The following is a 24635-nucleotide window of genomic DNA, read 5'->3' as shown; positions in this document are numbered from 1 at the left end:
TAGGAGCAGAATCGATGGATTCGCGAGTGGTTTACAGTTGATGCCTCCAAGCGCTTTTCGGCTCTTCTGCTGCGTTCAAAAGGCAACTCAGCGTGGAACAAGACATTTTGAAGAAATTTAAAGCAGCTAAAGAAGTGTTAGACTTTAAGGTGGATCTCCGAGGTTTGAAGCCAATGCTATTTTCCTATAGCAGTGAAATGCGTATTAACAACAGACACGAGCAGATTCTTTGATGAAAAAATTACCGTGGCTTCATTGAAAGCTTTGACATGAATAGGCCGAACAAAGTTGCATTTTTTTTCTTTAGAGCTTCGTAAAAAATTAATTAGTGGGGACACCCCTAATTTTTAAAAGTAGCAATAAAATTACTTTTAGAAGACGTAGAGAATTGTAAAGTAGCCTCTCCATTTGCCGCAAGATTTAAAATATTTTGGCCGTGAATTTTTTTTTTATTATCATCAGTTTCCTTTAAAATTTGTCATTTAAGATATTCTTCCTTTACTGTTTAAAAGGGTTGTACTAATCATATAGCCTTGATTTTTGTGTCGTTTTGTAGATCTTATACCGACAAATAACCCCAAAGATTTTTAAGTTTGTAGTTATAACAGATGATTTTTAGCAATAATTCTTAGTATTCAACATTTCCTCCTTTCTCATTGGCTTAAGCACTCCTTGAGGGGTTTGCCAGAATATCATTAAGAATGTTGACATCTCCTTAGCATTAAGACCAGATTTAAAAGGAAGTTGAAAACATGTATAATTGGCAACAACACCTTGAGGCAATATCATTTTAACACCATACGAATTGGAATTTGTTAGGTTACAAAGCAGATAACAGTTTGGCTTTACAAGTAAAGAAACACCGATTGTAGGCCTATAAAATGTATGAACATTATTTTTAAAAAGAATATTATTCTTAAAAACACATCATTTTAAACATTATTGGCCTTTAAAAGTAAAGAAACACCGATTGTAGACCTATAAAATGTATGAACATTATTTTTAAAAAGAACGTTATTCTTTAAAACACATTATTTTAGACATTATTGGCTCTTAAAAGTAAAGAAACGCCGATTGTAGGGCTATAAAATATACGAACATTATTTTTTTAAATCTAAAGTTGTATTCGTCGGATATTCGTCCATTTTAGTTCCACGGGATCTCATTTTATTCCTAATAGTGCCGTATCTTAGAATATTTTGGTTTTTCTCCATCATCTCATATAGTTGATGATTTATAAGCTCGTTCATAAATGACTGATTACCCCGGTTCGGAACCGGGGTAATCATATACTTTGCTTTACGGAGTAATGCATATACTTATTAAATTAATGTCATTTAAAGTGATATGTTCCTGAAGGTACATAATAAACATTAGGCACCCTTGCCCTGGGGTCATAAATACAGGTAAGGGAGGAAGGAAACCCCTTAGGGATATTTAATAAATTTTTCAAACTACTTATATTTATATACTATTCATCAAAAACAAGAGCTAAGAGCTCATATGGCACTTGTGACAAGGTCAAGAAGAGCCAAGAGCTCAAATGATAGGAGCTCTAGCAAAATTCTAAGAATCAATAGATTGCTTTAAAAGGAAAATCAGAGGCTTAATGCTGGTCGGGATTTAAAATAAGAGCTTTGAGATACAAGGTACTTCTAAATATCAGAATTCATTAAGATCCGATCATCCACTCGTAAGTTAAAAATACCTCAATTTTTCCAATTTTTCCTCTCCCTTCAGCCCTCCAGATGGTCGAATCGGGGAAAACAACTGTAACAAGTCAATTAGTGCAGCTCCCTGACATGCCTACCAATTTTTATCGTCCTAGCACGTCCAGTAGCACTAAACTCACCAAAGCACTGAACCACACCACCTAACTCCCCCAAAGAAAACGGATCCAGTCCAGTTACGGCAATTACGTATCTACGCCGTTTATAAGCGTTTTCCAAGATTTCCAGTTTCCCCCTCCAATTCCCCCCCAATGTCAAAAGATCTGGTCGGGATTTGAAAGAAGAGCTCTGAAACCTGATTTTCTTCTAATTATAAAATTTTATTAAGGTCTGGTCACCCATTCTTAAGTTAAAAACACCTCAATTTTTCTAATTTTTCCAAATTAACAACTTCTAGCTCCCTCAAAGAGAACGGATCCGTACCAGTAATGCCGGTCCCCCCCCCCTAATGACACTGAATCTGGTAGGGATTTAAAATGAGAGATCTGAGTTTCGAGGTCCTTCTAAATATGAAATTTCATAAAGGTACGATCACTCTTTCATAAGTTAAAATACCTAATTTTCTCTATTTTTTAGAATTAACCCTCCCTCCCATTAACTCTCCCAAAGAGAACAGATCGGTTCCAGTTATGTCAATCCCGTTTCTAGGACTTGTACTTAGTTTCAGCACCAAGTTTCATCCCGACCCCTGTACTCTAAGCATTTTCCAAGATTTTAGGCCCCCCCCCAACTTCGTCTTCACCGGACCCGTTCAGGATTTAAAATAAGAGCTCTGAGACGTGATATCCTTCCAAATATCAAATTTCTATAAGATCCAATCTCTCCTTCGTCACTCGAAAATACCTTATTTTTTTAATTTTTCAGAATTAACAATCCTCCTCCCAACTCCCCCGAAGACAGCAGATCCGTTCCAGTTATGTCAATCTCATATCTAGGACTTACGATTATTTTTACCACAAGGTTTCATCCCGATCCCTCCACTCTAAGCGTTTTCCATGATTTTAGGCTCCCCCTCCCATCTCTCCCCCAATGTCACCGGATCCGGTCGGAATTTAAAATAAGAGCTATGAGACATGATATCCTTCCAAACATCAAATTTCACTGGGGTCTGATGACTCTTTCCTAAGTTAAAAAAACCTCATTTTTTCTATTTTTTCAGAATTAACCCCCCCCCAACTCCCCCAAAGAGAGCGGATCCGTTCTAGTTAGGTCAATCGTGTATCTAGGACTTGTGCTTACTTTCCCCATCAGGTTTCATCCTGATCCCTCGACTCTAAGCGTTTTCCAAGATTTTAGGTTCCCCCCTCAATTTCACCGGATCCAGTTGGGATTTGAAATAAGAGCTCTGAGACGCAACATTTTTCCAAACATCAAATTTCGTTAAGATCCCGTCACCCGTTCGTAAGTTAATAACCGGCCGACTTAACCGGCCCCCACCCCCTCCAGATGGTCAGATCGGGAAAATGACTATTTCCAATTTAATCTGGTCCGCTCCCTGATACGCCTGCCAAATTTAGCTGTCCTAGCTTACCTGGAAGTGCCTAAAGTAGCAACTAAATCTCAACGTAATTAGAGTTTATTTATCAACATGGTTTGGACTTCGACAGAATGCTGAAATTTCTCAAATAGAATTTACTTACTAATATTTATATGCTATTCACCAACACTAATAGTTAACCTATAATAGTCTACTATTCAAACAACCCTAATAGGTTAAGGTTAATAATACTGCTACTAATACATTATGACCCCTAAACAATTTCTATACTATTCGCATGTCAATGCTCTTCACATGTCAATGAAAAATCCACTTTCAATATTCACTTTCAGTGTCGGACCAAGTAATTTTCTCACATCCACTGTCTTCTGGCTCCAAAGTCCGTTTCATTCCGCGATTTGCTGCAGCCCGGACTAAGGCAGGCTCTCTAAGTGGCATGTTCCTAATCAATCGCGAGTCTAATATCTCCGTAAGTGTAAACAATCGCTCCAAAACTCCTGAAGCTTTGGTAATATAAACAAAAAATACTCTTTTGATCTCGGAATAGTTAAAATTTCCACATCATGCTCATGGTGATATACCACCAAGTGACATTCTTCTTGATTGGTGATTTCTAGCTGACCTTGAATTTGAGCATAGTATTTGTGATTTTTCTTTAACTCCAATTTTGAATTGTGTGACCATAGGAAAAAGTTCTTTACCAATCCTTTTTGGGATGCCACTTCCCTTATGGTTATTCCTCTGGGAATATTATGGACAGTCTTCACTTCAACTGGTGTGCCGTTTTCTAAGCGACCATCAAGAGAAGCTCCAAGAAACTGGATATTTGGATGAATGAGTAGTCCCATTTGATCTCCTTTTATTAATGATACTCCCTCTCTCTGCTCGTACGCCGTCAGTGCAATAGCCTCCAGTAGAATTCCCCTTAGCATTGGAATAGATTTGAAATTAGAATTAATTCGGATATTCTTGACTATGGGTGCGGTTGGAGTATTTTTTTTTCGAGAAGCTATTCTATGAAAATAAGTGGCAGTAATCCTTTTGCTCCTCTCAAATATCCAGTTATCATTTTGCCCCTTTGTGTTTACGTAGATCTCCTGCAGTTTGGCTCCATCCAGATTCATATTTTTTGCAACATAATCAGCCTTTGCGATTTCAAATTCCTCTGGATTCATATCAGGCTTGTTGCAATTTGGTCCGTAATTTTGATCGCCTTTAGGCAAACTCTGATTCTCTTTCTTTTTGGCCAGAAATCTCCCACCCATGGTTGCGTAATATCTTTTCTTATTTGTTTTTGTCCGTTTCCGAAGATTAGAAGTTTTCACCGTGTATTCTTTTGTTATTTTGCAAGGACTGTAGCCAAATGTTTTTTTCCATGTAGAAGATTGCCATTTCGGGCCCAAGGAGTAGAATAGGCTTGCTCCACTTATCCTAGCATGGTATGACCAACATTTCGAGCGGCTTATTTGTTTTCCGCCGACGAATTTCACTGCAACAGACATATAATTCTCGGCAAGATTGGTCGTTGCATCGTTTCTTAATAAGTCCGCTTTTTTACAAATATTTTCCACGCCAGCTTTTACATCCTCCAAAATAGTTTTCGGAAGGTTATTATAGCGGTTCTCCACAGTTTCTAAGACCCCATTCTTTTTGGCACAGCCAGAATCACACTGTTTATGATTACCAAACACATGCTCTGGGCCTCTTCGTAAGAGTTGTCTTAGATTTTCGGCAGACCCACCATCAGCCGAGTTCTTTTTTATTGCACCTCGTAGATTTTTGGTTAGCTTTAGAATTATGTCATTTGAAAGAAATTTGCTGTGCATCCCTTTTTTTGTCTTCACAACATTATGGAGGTATTTTGTATAGTTCTTGGTCACGTGATTGGCACATTCTTCTTTTTGGATATATGATCCGTATGAAACACTTTGTCTTAGCTTGTAAAAAACACTAGAATCGCCGTCTCCATGTATTGTAAATACTGAAGGCTATGCATGGCTTCACTTTGGCGAAAACCTTCAACAAGAATGTCGGTTAAGTAATATTTTATGGTCGTTTTAAGTTTTAATGTTGATCATTACTTCCAGTTGAAAAAAAATATTTTCTCATTGTCTTTTTATAAATGATGCTAGAAAATCCTGCGACCCCTTCATGGAAATTCTCTTCCCTCATGAAAAATTCCTCCATGGAAAGATCCTCCCACGTATCCTGCCCCCCCTCCGACCCATCCTAACCCCAACACAAAAAAGTCCCCCTGAAAACGTCTGTACACTTCATAATTAACAACTACTATGTGTAAACAATGGTCTAAGTTTATAAGTTGCCGCCCCTCCCCCGGGAACTGAGGTGGATTTAGTCATCCCCAAAGACGTATTTATTAGGTTTTTGACTGAGTTAAACAGAATGGTTATCTCAAAATTTTGATCCGGTGACCTTGGAGAAAAATGTGCGTTGGAGGGGGCCTCGGTGCCCTCCAGTTTTTCGGTCACTTAAAAAGGACACTAGAACTTTTAATTTACGTTAGAATGAACCCTCTTGCGACATTCTAGGACAACTAGGTCGATACAATCACCCCTGAGGAAAAAACAACAAAGAAAAAACAAAAAATACGCACCCGTTATCTGTCTTCTCGCAAAAATACAAATTTCCAACTTTTTTATGATAGGGGCTTGAAACTTCTACAGTAGGGTTCTCGGATACGCTGACTCTGATGGTGTGATTTTGTTAAGATTATGTGACTTTTAGAGGGTATTTCCGCCTATTTTCTAAATTAAGGCACATTTTCTCAGGCTCGTAACTTTTGACCGGTAAGACTAAACTTGATGAAACTTATATATTTAAAATCAGCATTAAAATGCTATTCTTTTGATGTAACTATTTGTATCAAAACTTCGTTTTTTAGAGTTTTGGTTACTATTGAGCCCCTTCGCTCCTTACTACAGTTAGTTACCACGAACTGTTAGAAAATGTAACTTGTACATGAATAAAAGTAATATAATCTACAATAACGTTGGAATAGAACTTACCAATGTCTCAGGTTTTCCCATCCTTTATTTGTTCTTATTTTTTTTCTGCCCATTGTGAAAATTCAAATGCTAAACTGTTATCTGACTTGTAACCAACCAAATTTCAATGGTCAGCTGTTACCAATTAGACACGTGAAAAAAAATTTAAATTCCCTTTAAATCCGGTCGTAATATTTAACAGTATTTAAATATTCTGGTACAACCCTCAAGAGAGCAATTAAGCCAATGAGAAAGGAGAAAATCTCGTTGCGTATTCAATGCTATAGGAAATAGAATTTGCTTCAAACCTCGGAGATCCACCTTAAGCAGTGAAAAACGAAGAAGTTGATTATCAGCCAGGCATTAGAAATGATCAAGAGGAGATAACGAACAAAACTGCGATGAAACAGGATATTCTACATACAGCTAAGAAAAAAACATATCTACATGCTCTACAAGTACCAGAAAGACTAGATTGCTCGTAAGGCTACTAAGCTTGAGAAGCTTCCCCAAGGAAATGCATTTGAGAAGCACTTGAAATCTTGGGCGATCTTAACAGACAAAATTTCGTGGCACACAGTGAAAGACGCGAATGAGAAATTATACAAGATCTCTCACAGCGCCTTATTCTATGGGGGATTTCTTTGAAAAGACACTAAACTCAGATCCACCAGAAAACTTTAACTATGAAATTGTCGCAACTGCTGCAGAAGCTGCTCTTGCCCTAAAAAGAACTCAATTTTCTCCTTAGGAGATTAAACTCGTATTAAATAAACTCAAAAACGGTAATGCGGCTGGTACCTGTGGTGTCAACTCAGCTACTCAAAACTAGGGGTCGTGTAATGACACTGTCGCTACGGATGCTATTTAACATTATTTGGTGCCGGAAATCAACACAAAGGTTTACATAGCTTTCCTTGATTTTAGTTCTACCTTTCATACTATAGTCAGCAGGGGCGAATCTCAACCAGTGGTCCTAGAATGTTGCGAGAGGGCTCATTCTAACGGAAATGAAAAGTTTTGGTACCCTTTTTGAGTGACCGAAAAAATTGGAGGGCCCCTAGGCCCCCTCCCACGCTCATTTTATTCCTAAAGCTACTTAATCAAAATTTTGAGATAGCCATTTTTTCAGCATGGTCGAAAAACTTAATAATTATGTCTTTGGGGACGACTAGCTCCCCAACAGTCCCCGGAGGAGGGGCTACGAGTCACAAACTTTGACCATTTTTTACATAAAGTAATGGTTATTGGGACGTGTACAGACGATTTCAGGGGGACTTTTTCACGTTAAAGGGGGGCTGGCGGAGGGGTTTTACGTGGAAGGATTTTTCCATGGAGGAATTTATCATGATGGAAGAAAATGTCCACGAAGGGGCCGCAGGATCCTAGCATTATTTAAAAGAACAATGAGAAAAGAAATAAAAAAAAGTTTTTTGTGGTGGAGATAAGGAGCAGCATTAGAACCTAAAACGAAAAGAAATTATTACGTATATAAAGGGGTTCGTCTCCGCCACAACACCCCACTCTTTACGCTAAAGTAATCCTAGCAATTTCAACTATTTATTCTATGCCGTTTGAGATTTTTGAAGCCAAATTTCTACTAGAAAAATCGACCAATATGCAGACACGCGGTCAGACCGATCGTCGAAAACGTAATAGTTAAGAACTTAAACTGTTTGAAATAAACACAAAAGACTTTGAACACTAATTTAAAATAATAATAAACACTGACTTAAGTCATTTCTAAGAGCATTTCTTAGCCTTACCACCCACCCTCCATCCTGCAATGGATTAATATAAAGCAACGAAATGCACATATCATGTAATTCGCATTGAACGTTTGTAGCGTCCGGTGATAAAGTGCGGATAAAGTGGGCATTACAACGGTTCATAATTGTAAATTAAATAAAAAAAAACTAGTTTTTTAACTGAAAGTAAGGAGCGACATTAAAACTTAAAACGAACAGAAATTACTCCTTATATGAAATGGGTTGTCCCCTCCTCAACGCCTCGCTCTTTACGCTAAAGTTTTTAATTGTTTTAAAAAGTAGAATTTGGGCAAAGAGTCAAAAGAATTGGAAGAGTCAAAAGAAGTAGAAGTGGGGCAAGAAGAGGAGCGGGGAGTAAAATCGATCGGATTTTTGGTATGAGATAATCAAGCACTAACAATTACTTGATGCATACTTTTCTATAAATAGTTATCAGATTTTTTCGTGTTTTCTTCAAAGGGTCTTCATTCCTAAACTATTTCTGTTGACAAGATACCAGAAATCAAATAAAGGTTTACATAGCTTTCCTTGATTTTAGTTCTACCTTTCGTACTGTAGTCAGCAGGGGCGAATCTCAACCTATCAGCGCCCGTGGCAAGAATGACATTAGGTGTTCCCGGGTCAACAAACCCATTATTGATATTAGATTTTGATCATTTTATTTCTTTAAAGAATATATTTATTTACTTCATGCCCATTTACTTTTTTTCATTAACATTAATAAATTCTTTTATTTAATTGCTAATATGTATATTAAGGTAAAAAAATCTAAGATTCCATGTAGCAACATTTTACAGGTACATATAAAATTTAAATTATAAAGGCTACACTAACTGTTATCCTGTAGAATAAAACTTATTTTTAAGTTCTTTCACCTAAGCAAATGTCCTTATAATGTCGTCATGTGAAAGCATTGAAGCCATATCCTGTTCCTTGTGCATTATTAAATTTAAAAAAAAAAACAAGTTTTTTAACTGCAAATAAGGAGCGACATTAATACTTAAAACGAACAGAAATTATTCCGTGTATGAAAGGGGCTGTTCCCTCCTCAACGTCCCGCCCTTTACGCCAAAGTTTGACTCTTTTTCTCAATTCTACTTTATAAAACACTTTAGCAAATACTTTATAAAATAACTTTAGCGTAAAGAGCTGGATGTTGAGGAGGGAACAGCCCCTTTCATATACGGAGTAATTTCTGTTCGTTTTAAGTTTTAATGTAGCTCCTTATTTTCAGTTAAAAAACTTGTTTTTTATTTAATTTCTGAACGTTTTTGAATTAATGCATGTTTGCTTTTGGCTCCCTGCAAATGAATAATTTAAATGAAATTTGCGTATTAATTTTTTTTTGCTAAATGGCTTTCTCTTAGTTTTGATCAGACGATTCTGATAAAAAGGGTGGGGGAGGAGGCCTAGTTGCCCTCCAAATTTTCGGTTAGTTAAAAAGGCAACTAGAATTTTTAATTTTTAACGAACATTTTTATTAGTAAAAAATATACGTAGCTTACAAATAACTTACGTAACGAACTTCTTTATTCGTATATTTTTATTATTTATATGAGGGGGTTTGCCACCTCATTAATACCTCGCTCTTTACGCTAAAGCTTTAATTTTGTCCCATTTCTTTAAAATTGATCCCTAAATCACAAAGGCTGTAGAATAAATAGTTGAAATTACTAAAAATACTTTAGCGTAAAGAGCGAGGTATTTAGGAAGAAATGAATCCCTCATATGCGTAATAATCTCTGTTCGTTTTAAGTTTTAATGCTGGTTCTTACTTTCAGTGGAAAACAACTTTTTCATATTTATTTTTTCATTGTTTTTTTTAAATAGTGCTAGAAAATCCTGCGCTTCCTTCATGGAATTTCTCTTCTCCCATGACAAATTCCTCCAAGGGAAGATTCTCCTAAGTAGCCCCCTCCCATCAACCCCCCTCCCCAACCAAAAAATTCCCCTCAAAAGGTATGTACACTTCCAAATAACCATTACTGTATGTAAACGCTGGTCAAAGTTTGTAACTTGCAGTCCCTCCCCCAGGGACTGTGGGGGAGTAAGTCAGCCCCAAAGACATAGTTACTATGTTTTCGACTATGCTATACAAAATGGCTATCTCAAAATTTTGATCTGTTAACTTTGGGAAAACAATGAGCGTGGGAGGGGGCCAAGGTGCCCTCCAATTTTTGGTCACTTAAAAAGGGCACTAAAATTTTTGATTCCCGTTAGAACGAGCTCTCCTGCAACATTCTAGGACCACTTGGTCGATATGATCACCCCTGGGGCAAAAAAAAAACAAAACAAAACAAACAAACAAATAAACACGCACCCGTGATCGGTCTTCTGGCAAAAAATACTAAGTTCCACATTTTTGTAGATAGGAGCTTGAGAATTCTGCAGTAGGGTTCTCTGATACGCTGAATATGATGGTGTGATTTTCGTTAAGATTCTATAACTTTGAGGGGGTGTTTCCCCCTATTTTCCAAAACAAAGCAAATTTTCTCAGGCTCGTAACTTTTGATGAGTAAGGCTAAATTTAATGAAACTTATATATTTAAAATTAGCATAAAAATCTGATTCTTTTGATGTATCTATCAGTATCAAAATTCCGTTTTTTAGAGTTTTGGTTACTATTGAGCCGGGTCGCTTCTTACTACAGTTCGTTACCACGAACTGTTTGATACTCAAGCTTGTTAATCGTTACTTCGCCGTCCTATTTCTAAGATTATTTTTAATTAACTTTAATTTGTTGACGCTTCTTTCATTAGAAATAGCTAGTTAACATAGGTAAAGGATATGGCACTAAACTTCTTTATTTCCAAACCAGCGGTGCTGATATCCTTCTCAAGGTCCATTAGCCAGGAAATTGCGATGGGGGTATGGCGGCCAGTGCTATCATACATCCTTTTTGCTTACCTTCCCTAAGTTTCTCCACCTAATCATTTAAATCTGGGTCGACTCTGACTGAGATTATAGAGTCATGCCACTGACCCCCAACTCAAACCAAATAACTGGCTACACCAGGAATCGAACCCTTGCCCTTTGGCCAAAGGATTCCAAATCCAGCGCGCCATTCACTTAACTGATACAGGCATAGATAAATGCATTTTCAAGGCAAGTGCTGGCGCGTTCTAGAGCTTGAAAATAGGGGTTGAATTTTATTTGATCAGATCATAAAGTACCTTACGAACAGGCAGCCCCTACAAACCAGCGGCCGATACAGGTTGCCCCCCTTGCCGAAACTTCTCTAGATCTGTCATTGGAAGCCAAAAAGTTCCAGTGACAAATCTTGAAAACTGTGGCTTGAAAGCTTGAAACAATTATATATCAGCAAAGTAAGCCAAGGGATAGTCTGTACATAGACGATTCCTGAGAGCTGTGTTCTTCAAACTGTAAATTAGTCGCAACATCAAAGCTCAAATTTACAACACCAGAGTCTCAAGCATCGTACTATTCTCTTTTGAGATGTGGCCGATAGTTTAGACAAAACTAAAGAAAGGTCTTCGTCGTTCAAACTAGACAGATGTGTTGATCTGAAGGCTTCGGAGAACATTATAAGATCTCTGACACTGAAATCCTGATGACCTTCAAACAGGCGAATCTTTCTACTGAAGTAGAAACCCGTTCTTTAAAAGGGTCAACTTACTCCACTCCTGTCAAGTACTATACAAGAATTATCAGGAATCTCAAACCCTAGGAAAATGGTTAGTAATGTTCTTTAGGGAGGTAATCCATAAGATAGGTAAAATAATAAACTTAATCTCCTCAGTCACAATATCAGCCTGAATGATGTCTTGTGCCTAACAATGGACAGGATCACTTGTAAAAAAAAACTGTGCTCCCAGACACTTTCCGCTACGTGGGTAACCCTTCTGAGTAGCTGTATTAAATCAAGCTTGAACAAGGTCTTCTTGCGTCAGATTTTTTTTACTATCTATTTTTGATAAGGCTAATGTAATACCGTGAAAATAAAAATGGCAATGAATTGGTCTCACACTCCAAATGTCATTTTCACTTTCTAAGAACTAAATCAAAGACATATTGGCTCAATGATATGGAAGATCAATAAAGAAAGTGACAGTATTCATGGGAAATACTGTGTCTACTCCTTATGTCGGTCAGTGAAGCTGCAAATCGCCAATGCTTCTGTAAAAGCAAACCGCACCCATTACAGTTGGTACTCGATTTTGCACTTTGGCTAACGCATCTGGAAATTTTCATTTTCTCTTAAGCTTCATTCTGACGATCATTCGTGCCGAAATAAATGTCATTTCTTCTGATCTCAATGGCGCATGTCGTTAGTTTCAAAGGCCAGTAATATTTCTTGTAATGAAGATTTTTGTAGAAGTGAATTATTACAAATATTAAATCACGTCACAGAAGAATAAATTTTTAGGGAGTGCTTTTGCTGAGCATAGAATGCTCCAAAATTACTTACCGTATAGTGATCAAGTTTTCCAGTTTATTTGTAACCTCAGTTATAATTTGATCGTTATATCAACGTTTTAGAATATGAATTATGTTTAAATTTACCAAATAAACCAAAAAGTTTAAGTTGATTCACCTCACAAACTAAAGAACAGTGCTTTTTAAGAGAGGTTGTGTCAGTGTGGAGCTTACAGGGTTTGGCCTCCCTCCAAAATTTTTCCCGACTCGTATAAGCGTAACAAGGATGCATATAAACAAATTTGCTGAACAAAAAAGTTTTTATACAATTGTTGCACCATTGTTTATACATTGTAAGCCCCCACCCTCCGAGAAAACATCTTGTATGTGCCCTTGATTTTGGGCTCCAAATTTTCCAGAAGGTGGGGAAGACAGATCCTTTAGCTAATTACTATATTTTTCTTCAATTTTTTGTTTTATTTCAAGTTAATAACAAACCATGTCAAATTGTAAAAGTAAAAACAATAAAAAGAAAACGTTCAGAATCGTTCACAAATCATTTGCTTAATTTGAACATAAGAAATTGTATGGTTTTAACACAGACAAACGAAGGTTTTAGTTGTGAATAAAAAATAGATTTGTGCATCATTTCCTTCTTTGCTTGGTTGAGATTTTACATAACGAAAAAGTCAGGTTTAATGTTCTTTTACTGGTTAAAAAGTTTACTTAGGAGCAATAGATAAATACAATAATGGACAAACATTTGGTGTTATTTGATTGGATGGGAAGAAGCTATACAGGTATGTAAATTGTGGTAGAGTGTGAAAGTAATTACCCCTTCTCCTAGCTTCTCAAAATTACCTGTTTCGGCATTTTCATTAAAAAGGATAGATAAATAATACAGTTGCTCTGCTCTTCCTGTATATTTTGAAAACTGCATTTGCACTCCCCCTACATTTCCGTAAATGGACGTCACTAGGGCTATAGGAAAGCATTTAAAAATGAAAATTTTATGAGAGGGAGCAAATAGTTACGTGGAGGAGAATTTAATTCAGGTCGTGTTGCCTTAAGTAGTTCTGTGCTGCAATGAACTGTAGAAGTAGCAGCAGTTTAGACTATCACCCATGGCTACAAACAATTCCTACTTACTGTCTTGTCTAGGCCAATCTTTTTTGGCAAACGAAACCTTGAATTTTTATATGAACCGTATGGGTATAATTACTTTTACGCAAGCAAATAAATCTAGAATCTAGATTTAAGAAGATTTTTATTGACTGAAACAGGTGTTCTACAAATCTCGGTGATAGGCAGCGAGGTATTACAAAACTGAGATCGATATTGATCAAGTTGGTTCTTCTGGCTCTTATAATTTGCTTCTTATAATTTGCCCAATTATCTCAGTTTTGGAACAGACACCGCCACTCTATCAAACATTTTTTTTACACTTTGTTATCTCAGTATCTTTGCTGAAAAACCACAAATTTGACAGACTGGGTTTCCGAAGAATAAATACCGAAAATAGTTAGTTTTATTTGATTTAAAATTTGCAGCTAGGCAGGACGCGAAAGTCATGTTTAAACAATTATTAACACCAGTATAATTATTAGCTGTTGCGTCTAGTTGCCATTTCTTAAGGCCTAATCATAAAAGAATTAACAGTTAATGCATATTTGTGAATAACTTTTTACGTTGACGTTGAACAATTTTTTAGTCAAGTCCTAAGTAGGTTTTAAAATTTGTCTCAATTAAGATGAAAAATAAATATAAAGAGTGTTTATTATTTTGTTAGGGAGGTTGATTTGCCACTTGTTACAGGTTGTAGTCAACGTATATCAGAACCAAATAATTGATCTGGAGCCCCCCTGCCATTTGTTGTAGACATTGTTCAAAATAACAAACGTATAGTAGAACCAAATAAATGGTTGGGAGCCATTTGTTGCAGATCATACCTGCCACTCTGCTATTTGTTGCAGATCATACTCAAAGCAACAGCATATAGCAGAACCAAATAATTGGTTTGAGTACATCGACTTGCACAATGTCACAACAAGTATCTGAACACCGGTTTGAATTACTTAGGGTGCGTCAGCACAAACATCGGTTCCAGTTAACTACCAGGTCTGATCAAAAAGTTGAAAAACATGAAGCTCCTCAAAGGTTACTCCAGTTAGCCCCCTTTATCTGATATTTTAAAATTATGCCTTAAAAATGAGCTATTTTATGTTTAGGCTAACCTATGAAAGTAAAGATAGTAACAAACAAGGAAACCACAAATGTTAGCTGCTGTGTATTGATTACTATGTGCATGTTACAAAAGCTAAGCTTCTTTTCAAAATTAAGTGACATTCTAAATAGTCTTTAGCTGCTGTTATAAATTAACAATAGTAACCGTTAACATTAGATTTAAATAACAGTAGCTGTCAGGTATAATAACTGAATATGCTGAACATAAACTAAACGTCGTTGCAAAATTAAGCGACAGCCTGTACATATTAGTGCAAATAAAATCATATTTACATGATGAGTTAAACTGGCTGAAAGGAATCGGAGTAAAATCAATACTTATTGGAAAATGACATTTTCAGAGGATACTATAATGAGTTGGAGTTACAATGTACGTTAGATGAAGCTAAAATTAAGCATGAATTAAAATTAAAAATCATATCAACATAAGCTTTTATGTGTGAATACAAAAAAACCAAAAACAATGAAGTAAAACCATTAATAAGTTCAAACTTAAAACAAATAGAAATTTTCCAAAATAAGAGTAAAGTTATCCCCTTCCCCTGACATTTAAAGGTCAGAGCGCCATTTGTGTTTACTGAAAAGGAAATATAGTTTGCAGTAACCCAGGAAAGGTACGGTCTAGCTGAACAAGGACAACAAGCTATTAGGCCGATATTCTGAGTCCCTCAACACCATTCCTATCCCATCAAAAACATGTTTTCCCCTTACACTAGAAAAAGGTTTTTGAAAGTTTAAGTCCAATCAAAAATATTTTTTTATCCTTTTCCAGAATTCTTACCAGCAGGTTTGACAGCCAGAATTCAAAACTGTCTGTGGTGGTCTATTACGCACCCACAAACGAAGCAAACAATGATGTAAAGGAAGAATTCTACAGAACCCTGCAGTAAGTTACCAGTGATACACCTAGATATGACATAGCCTGTTTTGTCGGTGATTTCAATGCAAAATTGGTGACGACCGCGAATATTACCCCCGGTCTATGGGTTGCCATGGCCTCAGTAATTGGAAAATAAAATGGTAATCTTTTAATCGATTATGCACTCTCTAATGACCTAGTTATTGGTGGGAGTTGTTCCAATATGTTGTTCCAACATATTCTACAAATATTGATATTCGCAAATATTCCTGGACCTCTCCAGATGGCGTCGCCAGAAATCAGATCGACCACTGCCTAGTGAATTGCAAATGGCACACTAGCCTCATGAACGTACGTTCACATAGAGGAACTAATGTAGGGTCAGATCATAACCTGATGATTGCCAAATTTAAAGTCAAACTGAAAAAAAATGTTAATCAAGTACCCTATCCAAACCAACTTTTTGACTTGGATAAATATCTTCATAACACAGTAAAAAAAACAACTTCGTGATCGAACTTTGAAATAGATTCGACTCACTTTCCGTTCCGAAAAATCCAGACCAAGAAGAACTGTGGGAAGCCGCGAAAAACACCTTCCATACGGCGGCGACAGAAATACTGGGGTACAGGAAACGCCCTAAGGACCAATGGCTCTCTGACCGAACTTGAAATCTCATAAGGGAGAAGAAACTCATAAGACAAAATCTTATTCAAAGTCAAACACCAAGCCGTTTAATCTTGAAAAACGCACACTACCGCGAAGCAGAAAAAGCCATAAAGAAGAGCGCAAAGAATAACCACCGAACCCTGATTGAGAACAAAGCCAAATTTACTGAGGAAGCAGCCAAGAGAGGAGATTCTAGAGTCCTATACAAGATCACAAGTGAAATCTTTGGAAAGAAGCGTACCGTCAACGGCCCAGTTTGGGACTCATCTGGCGTACTCGTGACTGAACCAGCAGCAGTGAATGAGTTTTGGGTATCCCATTTCGAAATACTCCTCAATGGGCCACCTCCCGAATAGCCACCCGACATTCCGGTACGCCATTCTTCTCTCTAAACATTAGTACAGAGTCGCCAAGTGCTGTAGAGATTCAGGAAGCTGCCAAGAGATTGAAGAATGGCAAATCCCCGGGAGAAGACCGTATATTCAGCAGAGATGATAAAAGTCTGAGTAGCAGCAGTAATAACATTCTGGACCTCCTTCTTCTCTACAATATGGGAAAAGGAAAAGGTGCCAGTTGATAGGAAGTGTAGTACACCAATACGCCTGTTCAAAAAGGGTGATGCCACTGTCCCAGGAAACTGGCAAGGAATAAGCTTGCTTTCGGTTCCCGGTACACTACTGTGTTATGCCATGCTGAAGAGGATCCGAAATGAGCTCAAAAAGCACCTAAGGGATGAACAATACGGGTTCCACCCGAATCGTCCTTTCACCGATCTTGTATTTACTTTGCGAGTCGTCACTGAAGATAGTTGGGAATGGCCCAAAGAAATAATGACCAGAATAGGTCAGGCAAACGCCACCTTCAACAGACTCAAGCGCATATGGACGTCGAAAAGTTCCTCAACCCGGCTCGAGTTACGCCCGTTCAACAGCAACGTCATCCTGGTCCTAACTTATGCAGCCGAAACCTAGAGTTTGAACCAACAACAGGAGAAGAGAATCCTTGCATTACAGAACAATTGTCTTCGAAGAACTTTAAATATTCATTGGTCTGACAGAATCACAAATAAAAAATTCCGCAACCAGCCTCTGGTGATTGACATCATTAGAGCTCGGAGGTGTAGATACTTGGGCCATATTCTCCGAATGCAGGACACTCAGATCCCAAAAGCCACTTTACAGTGGCACCCAAACGGAAGTCGAAGACAAAAAAGACGTCGGAACACTTTGTGACGAATATACCAGTCTGATCTGCGCAATATCAATACTTTTCTTCAACCCAACTGGGAAAAAATATACGCAGCTGCCCTATTCAGAAAAGACTGGCTAAGTCTTGTCGATGTGCTGGTTGCCCCTTGCGGCACAAGCGGATCTAAGGTCTAAGGTTAGGTTCGTCTTGGTCTAGGAACTTAAGGCTAAAAATTTAAGATGGCTGTGGGACAAAATAGTTTTGTCCAAACCTCCCTCCCTCTTCATATAAAAATGTGTAATTCCCTTGACCCAAATATTGATCCTTGAAAATTTCATAGACATTGTGATCAAAAACTGGATTATTTTTAAACTCAATATTTGAGGAGGCCGTGCCTCAGCTAAACAAAGACGCGTGGCCATTTTTCAGATCGCATTTTTGGAGAAATGACATTTTGACTCAATTTTTCTTTTACAATGGGGTTTCTGTGGGCCAACCTATTGGCAACCTTAATGCACGTGGCTTCATCCTTTTGTATTGAGCCAAGCCACAATAATTTGGCTCAAAATAATCCTCGATATTTTCTAAGAGATTTAGACTAATGCCCCTAGCCGTTTCTAAGGTATTGTACATACGTCTTTTTGACAAACTGGATACATGTTGACAACATGCATTGAAAGTTAATACTTTGTTCAACATCCCCGTTTACAATCTTTCAAAATTTCACCTTAAAACCCGAAGCCTTTTTGGAGACTCAGGATCAATCTTGTCTTCCCCTCCCGATAATAAGACCTATATCTAAACAAATGCTGACTTCCATAATTTAGATACCTTACTACTGGGTTTGGGGGGGGGTGTCATCCCCAATACCATAGTTATTTGACTTTTTGACTATTTTGAACAAAATGATTATTTCAAAGTTCTAATCAGATGTAAGGGAGAGGGCAGCTAAGAAAGGCGTGTTAGGGGCCTGGTTACCTTCCAATCACTTTTAAATCTCAAAAAGTGCCGTATATACTTCGATTTCCATTCAAATGACCCCCCTCAAAAGTTTCCAAGACATCCCCTTCCATACGAAGGTGCCTTAAGGGGAATAACACATTAATTGTGACACACAAGATAATAGAAAAGAATTAATAATAAGCACCAATAAAAATAGACCCAAATAATAAGTAAACTGGCATGTCATTACTTTCCCGTAGTCCATATTGCGTGGTTTCCCCAGCCGTCTGATAGTGAGACATCAATCTAATTTTTATTATTATCGTAATAGGGAGCCTTCGCCCCTTAATATTCACTTTAAAATAATCCTCCAAAATATATTTCCCAGAGAGGTTTAAGTTCCCTCTCCATTGATCAAATTAACCTCTTGCAGAAAGTTGAAAAACTTGGCACTAAAAATTCACTTTCAATGAGATGGGTACTTTAGCTCTGTAGACAGTATATTGTTCAAGTGATCTAATTGGTAATATATTTCTATGATGAATATTTTCAGAGGACAAAATTGCTTGAACCTCTGAAGGTGAAAAAATTGAAGTATTATTAGTGCACTAGCTCTTTACAGTGTTAGACAAAACAATAAAATTGGGGTATCCTACCTTCTAAGTCCGTTGCCAAGATATACTCTAAAAACTCAGCAAATGTAGGTGGTGTATTATCTTGAGAGGTGGAACCCTCTACTTTTACCAACTTCTTTCTCTGACTATTGTCTTCCGCTCTTTCTCCAGATGCTTGAGGCAAATCAGGACTAGCAAGCAACTTTCTTAGTGCGTGTTTACTCGTATCATTGTCCGTAATGATGTGCGTTTGTTTTAGTTTATCTCTTTTAACCTCTTCCACAGCATGTTTCGAAGTTCTGTTGGCCACCATAAGTCTTTCTTCTATAGGAGGGTGAGGCAAACCTTCGGCAATAAGCTTTCTCGCAGCAATAATCTTGCGTGACATTTGTCGTATGTGACGTCTGAAAGCAGGAAGTGACCAATGAGGACTCGTTATCATTTTATCCCGATAGCAGGAAAGTAGTCTTTCGAACGGATGGCGAACAAAGAGGAACTTTAAAAAAGATGAATTGGCCACTAAAAACTCTTGCGAATCCTGAAATATTTAAAGGGTATTATAACTTATTTTATCGTTACAATTCCATGATTAAGGGTGCTTTTGCACCCTTAATCTTTAATCTCACCTATTACTTTCAATGAGAATTTTTTCTTGTGGGTAAACTTTTTCGTTTTAATTTTGAGGCTTAATTAGGTTCAACAAGACGTGTATTCTAAAGAAATATTTGCCCTCAATCCTCTCCTTCAAAAATCCTTGGAATTTGATGAATACTATAACATATTTCAATATTTTGTGCATATTCTCCCTATTTCTCATATCTTTTATTTTGAACACTTCAAAGTTTGTCCTCCTCCTGCAATTTTGTTTCACTTATGGGAACGGGCATAGAATCCATGATTTTCACCTGTTTTGAGCTTGATTCGGAAATTGTAAACAGATGAAATTTAAAGATAATTAAAATAACATTAAAGTAACGTTGCACCAAAACCGTCTAAGTCAGGTTTTTGGTCAAACATAGTTGGTGGCTCTCTGATTGACATGCTCGTATCTAAGTTTTATATTCGTGTAAGCATTAGTGCAGTCATACTTCCTATTAATTTAAGAAGCGGCTACAATCCAAACTTCAAACTTGAGGTTTAACATTGAAATAATCCTCTTCCGCACTTGAAAAGCCACTTTGAATAATTTCTCAATACCAAGTACCCAAATCGTATATTTGATTTTTTGCTCAAAAACTGATTTGACAGCTGTTTCTGAAACCTGCACATTGAATGAATTATTATTTGATTTTTTCACTGAAGCCTTAAAATTCAATTAAGTAAATAAAAATTGAAATTAAACAACCATTTTATTTCAGAGCTTCCAAGAGCTTACATATGTCATTTTGGCCATAAGAGTAGTTGTATCTTTTTAGTGTCTATAACGCAGGCAAAAATACACAAGAAACAAAGTCAAGTAAAACATATTAAATGCAATGAGTCTATTTGCAAAAGGTGTTTTCGGCAGTTTTATATTACCTAAAAGACAAATGAATACCTAGACCATGAAGAACAAAGAAATATACTGTTAGAATAAATGCGAAGACGACTAGTGCAACGAGTCAAAATTGAAAGTGCAAAAATATATTCGGTCAGATGATAAGCGACAGCAAGATATAAAACGAGTCAAAAACAAAAGTGAAGAACAAAGAAATATGCGATTATATGACATGTGACGGCATCGACAATCACAAGTGACAGCAAGAATCAGAACATGTCAAAAATATTTTGGGAAATAGGCATACCGGAATTTTCTAGCTTCAAATAACGATTTAAATAGATCCAGAGGTTGAGAAAATTGGTTTAAAGCTTTAATTTTAGAAAAAAATCATCTGAATGACATCATATCAAAGAGCACATTTTAAGCGAATAAATTACATCATTCTTCCCCCCCCCCAAAAAAAATGATTGTATCGTTCTTATATCTTTTACAAAGGAACATTACAAAAGGAACATAGCTAAGTGCAAATTACCAACTGTAATACAAAAGGTGTTTTGAGTAGTTTCATAATGCCTAGAGGCAAGGCTGTATCCAGGATTTTTTTCGGATGGGGTTTTACAAAAGTATTTTTTCGGGGGGAGGGGTATACACACAAGCCCCAAAAAACGTATTAAAAATTAGTCTATATTAATTTTTGTTGCGTTGTACGAGTCAGAAAAACATTTCGGGGTGGGGGGTTAGGGGGCTTGAACTGGATACGGTCTTGCCTAGAGGATACGTGAACAACCTATACCATTAAACGTTACAAGATCAATCCGAGGAGCTAAGGTAAACGGTATTGAAAAAATCTTCTGAAGTAATAATACACGAAAATCAAGAACAAAGAACTATCTAGTTACAACATTTGCGTCGACACCAACTACAGCTAGTCAAAAAAAGCGAAGAACAAAGAAACATGTGGCGACAAGACGTGCGACAACGAGCAGAACAAAAAAAGACAAGAATGAAAGAAAGTGGAGGAATAACATCATCACAATCTTCGACGCCAACAAAATGTGGCGCAAAAAGCTGTATAAACCTGCACAGATGCCCTAAACTACGAAAGTCTTAATTATGTCATTGAGACCCTTCAACACTATATATACTCCCTGTAGAGCCCTCCATTTTTTAAGGAAAGAGTAGCAAACATTAGGGAATGACCTTGTTTCGTTCAGCCTGAATGGCCTTAAAGACCGATCCTTGGAATCTGTCTTTGGAATCTTGGATCCGGTTCTGGCTCTATAGTTATAACGGCTCCTGAAACGCTACATCAGTTCCACTTTTTCTACTCCGAAGTAGAGGATAATTCGGGAATCCACGGAGCTGGTTTCATCATAATCCAAAGAACCAGAAACAATCTCCTAGAATGGGAACCAGTCTCCTGTAGACTTTCCAGAATCAGACTAAAAGGAAACCCCGCAAATGTGTCGATAATTTCTACCTATGCTCCCACTCATGACGCTACTGAAACAACTAAGGATGATTTCTACCACGAACTGCACCAGTTGTCGTCTTCTATAACCACACGTGATTAATTGATTGTTGCTTGATACTTCAACGCAAGAGTTGGTCCGTCTGACCAGACCACAAGACAAGTCCTGGGAAAATATGGACAAGGTCACAGATGCAAGAATAAGCAAAGGTTGGTAAACTACGCCTTGGTGAACCATCTTGTTATCACCAATACCATATTTCAGCACAAACCTAGCCCCCTCTTAACTTGGCGTTCAAACGACGGTGTCAATAAGGCCCAAATTGACTTCATTCTCGTACGCCAGCGCTGGAGAAGCTCCGTGCAGGACTCTCGCTCTTACAACGGCGCGGACACAGGCTCGCAGTCTGGGTCTGACCACAGGCTCGTTGCAGCAAAAATTTTGCTACATCTTGCAACTCAAAGAAAAAACAAACCCAAGGCCGGCTTCGATATCGGTAAACTCCAAGACAAAAAAGTGCGGCAGGCCCTCAACTTGGAACTGACTAACAGGTTTGACGCCCTCAGCTCTGATGAAAACCCAGCCCCCGATAAAAGATGGTAGACCTTTAAAACCGTGATGACAGAGACTGCCGATGAAATCCTAGGCCGAGCAAAAATCAAACGACAACACTGGATAACCGCTAGGACCCTGTCAATAGTCGGTGAGGGAAGAAAAAAGATGGGCGACCCTAAAGAAGAAACAAAGGAGCTACGCAGACGGATAAAACGCTCTGTTCGTCTGGACCACCGCCAAATGTGGGAAGATGCTGCCGAATCGTTAAAGAAAGCAGCACGCTCACATGACACCGCAAATTTTACCGGATCCTGAAGGAATCCGTTGGTAAGAAAGCTGCTGTCTCGGAAATAGTCAAAACAGATCAGGAAAAATCATTAGTTGTCAGAAGGAACGATCAACAAGATGGAAGGACCACCTTCAGATCCTCCTAAACCCATCCCCTTCATATTCTCATGATGCCTTCCCACCTTCCGTCCCTGAGGAGCCTTACGATATCGATCTGGATACACCGACCAGAGCCGAAATACTAAAAGCGATCAAGACCCTAAAAAACCACAAAGCCCCAGGTGAATACGGCCTCCCCCGTAACTGTACAAACAATGCCCTGAGGTCACTGCTGAACAGCTCTATGACATTCTCGAAGAAGTGTGGAGGACCACCTCTTTTCCAAAAGATTGGAAGACATCAGTCATCCTCCCTTTCTATAAGAAAGGAGACGAAACCGAACGCAAAAATTACCGCGGAATAAGTCTCATAGACATTGCAGTCAAAATATTCGGGATCATACTCTTGAACCGCTTCAAAGGGGCAAGGGAGGAAAGAACTCGAGGAAATCAAGCCGGCTTTCGACCAGGTAGAGGCTGTATTGATAATATCTTCGCCTTTCGCCTAATTATCCAGCAGTTTGAAAGGTACAATATACCCCAGATATTGATGTGCCTGGACTTCATTGCCACCTTCGACTCTGTCACTCGCCAGAGACTTTGGAAGATCCTAGAGAATAACGGAATGCCGCTGAAGTTTGTTGAACTGATGAAGGCATACTATGAGGCGTCAGTAAGCCGAGTTAGAGTCTATGGCGAAGAAATCGAAGAATTCCTGGTTGAGTTCGGAGTGAAACAAGGGTGTGTCCTCTCTCCGACTCTGTTCAATTATTGCATCAATTGGGTGCTTGAAAATGCTCTGTCGTATTATCCAGGAGCGTAGATTGGACAAAATCTCTCGCTTACTGACCTCAATTATGCGGATGATGTTGGCCTCCTGTCAGAACCCGTAGAAGCCCAAAACATACTTGACAACGTGGTGGCCTGGGCAGACCTGATCGGCTTGAAAGTCAGCACAGAGAAAACGAAATTCATGGCTATTAACCACAATACAGGACCATTATCACTAACTCTCAACCAAGTTCAGCCGGAAAAAGTCAACCGTTTCACATACCTAGGCTCCCAGCTTTGTACTGACGGATCTTCCGACGCTGATATCCAACAGAGAATACAGAAAGCGCAGACAGTCTTTGCCTCCCTTCGGAAACCCTTATGGAATCGTCGCGAAGTCAGTGTCCGAACAAAAGTTCGAATCTACATGGCACTAGTCCGCACCGTTCTCCTTTACGGATGTGAAACATGGTCGGTAAGACTACAGCATGAGAATACACTGAAGGTGTTTGAGCATACTTGTTTGCGAAGATTTCTCAGAGTACATATACGTGACCGTATCTCCAACGCGGATATACGTCGAATGTGCAATATTCAGAAGGATATTCCACTCACTATTAAAGAACCGCATTTGAAATGGTTGGGCCATGTATTACGGAAATCGACAAAATACCTGCCTCGTCAAATACTTCTAGTTGAGCCTATTAGCTCCTGGAAGAGACGCCAAGGAGGATAGAGGAAGAACTGGTGGAACCTGGCCAAGTCAGACCTTGAGCCTATCGGGGATTTCAGAAAGTTCAGTCACAGATGGTCAACTCAGTGGCTCGCTTTTGCAGAGCAGCTGGCAGAAGATCGAACAACATAGTCCAAGAAGGTCTCCAAGATCATCGATGCCGGGCGAGGTGGAAACGCCTGATTCCCGCCACAAGTAAGTAAGTAATGAAATACGCTATATCAAGGGGGTAAATAAAAAAAAATATTCGTAGACAGTTCCTCTGGAAAAAATTTACCAGATCTTCCTCTCCTTTCAATGCACTCGCGTTTCAGAACCATTTTTGACCGCTGTCATTACCTCT

At 38.2% G+C, this 24635-nt stretch overlaps 1 protein-coding gene and 1 long non-coding RNA gene across 2 annotated transcripts in view; one reads left to right on the top strand and one right to left on the bottom strand.

Moving 5' to 3' along the window:
• The window catches only part of LOC136036228 (uncharacterized), a 52316-nt gene that overhangs the window by 4483 nt on the left and 23198 nt on the right, over positions 1–24635 (top strand). The gene's annotated exons all lie outside the window — the stretch shown is intronic.
• Positions 1–24635, bottom strand: part of LOC136036224 (uncharacterized) — an 87665-nt gene that overhangs the window by 54424 nt on the left and 8606 nt on the right. Inside the window, exon 3 of the mRNA XM_065718321.1 lies at positions 18938–19433. Coding sequence (XP_065574393.1) covers positions 18938–19433 — 496 coding nt within the window. The remainder of the gene's footprint in view (positions 1–18937; positions 19434–24635) is intronic.

This window comes from Artemia franciscana, chromosome 15 (assembly GCF_032884065.1).
Source record: "Artemia franciscana chromosome 15, ASM3288406v1, whole genome shotgun sequence".
Lineage (NCBI taxonomy): Eukaryota > Metazoa > Arthropoda > Branchiopoda > Anostraca > Artemiidae > Artemia > Artemia franciscana.
This window is presented reverse-complemented; position numbering and strand designations above follow the sequence as displayed.